The sequence below is a fragment of the Austrofundulus limnaeus genome, unplaced genomic scaffold (assembly GCF_001266775.1).
Source record: "Austrofundulus limnaeus strain Quisiro unplaced genomic scaffold, Austrofundulus_limnaeus-1.0 Scaffold42, whole genome shotgun sequence".
Taxonomy (NCBI): Eukaryota; Metazoa; Chordata; class Actinopteri; order Cyprinodontiformes; family Rivulidae; genus Austrofundulus; species Austrofundulus limnaeus.
The window spans coordinates 2,304,018-2,305,024 of record NW_013952444.1 but is presented as its reverse complement, the minus strand read 5'-3'; the positions used below and the strand labels follow the sequence as shown (position 1 = coordinate 2,305,024).

At 51.6% G+C, this 1,007-nt stretch overlaps 1 protein-coding gene across 1 annotated transcript in view; it reads left to right on the top strand.

The window, feature by feature from the left end:
- Positions 1-78: 78 nt before the first annotated feature.
- Positions 79-1,007, top strand: part of gata4 (GATA binding protein 4) — an 11,195-nt gene continuing 10,266 nt past the window's right edge. Inside the window, exon 1 of the mRNA XM_014007550.1 lies at positions 79-824. Coding sequence (XP_013863004.1) covers positions 320-824 — 505 coding nt within the window. The 5' untranslated portion in view covers positions 79-319. The remainder of the gene's footprint in view (positions 825-1,007) is intronic.

Here is a 1,007-nt window from a genome sequence, read left to right as displayed (position 1 = left end):
GAGAGAGAGAGAGAGAGAGAGAGAGAGAGAGAGAGAGAGAGAGAGAGAGTAGATAACAGCTGGATCTTGATTAGGAGGAATAGTTTCTCACTCCTCCTCTCCTCTGTGTGTTTGGCTCATTTTTAATTTTTAGAATAATGCTCTCTCTTTCTTCACCCTAACATCAGATCAGATCAGATCTKAAGGGAAGCAGGAGAGTTTTGAAACTCAGTCCTGTGTGGTGACATGCAGTGATTATCCAGATACAGGCTGCATCTTTTTTTTTTCTTTTTTTAAATTTTTTTATATCAACACGGATGTCCATCTCCAGGCTGAGGATATGTACCAAGGTATAATGACAACCAACCACGGACCCCCTTCTTATGAGGCTGGATTCCTCCACAACGCCTCCGCGGCCTCCTCCCCGGTGTACGTGCCCACCACCCGGGTCGTCACCCCCATGATCCCGGCGCTGCCTTACCTCCAGACGGCCGGCGCGTCGCAGCAAGGCAGCCCGGGGTCCGGCCACTCCGCCTGGGCGCATCCGGGCGCCGAGCCCCCCTACAGCCACTCCCCGGTGTCCACGCGCTTCACCTTCTCCACCAGCCCGCCTCTGTCCTCCGGGGGGGCCACGGCGGCTTCGTACAGCAGCCCGCTCAACATCTCCGCCAACGGGAGGGAGCACTACGGTCCGCGCGGCCTCAGCGGCTCCTACCACAGCCCCTATCCCGCCTACATGAGCCCCAACGTGGGCGGAACGTGGCCTGCGTCCCCCTTCGATAGTCCGGTCCTGCACGGTCTGCAGGCCGGAGCTTCTCCAGGAACTACACGGCACCCAAACATAGGTGAGCAGCAGGAAAATAATCTGAGTTCCAAATTAAATAATTCTCCAAACTAAAGAAAAAAAAGGCTGAATTTATAATATCATTCTTTGCAAAGATGTCAGTAAAATAAAGCGCTCATATCTGTTTTATTCTATTAAAATACTCACAAATTATACTCTGAAATTTGTTAGATTTCTGTTTATT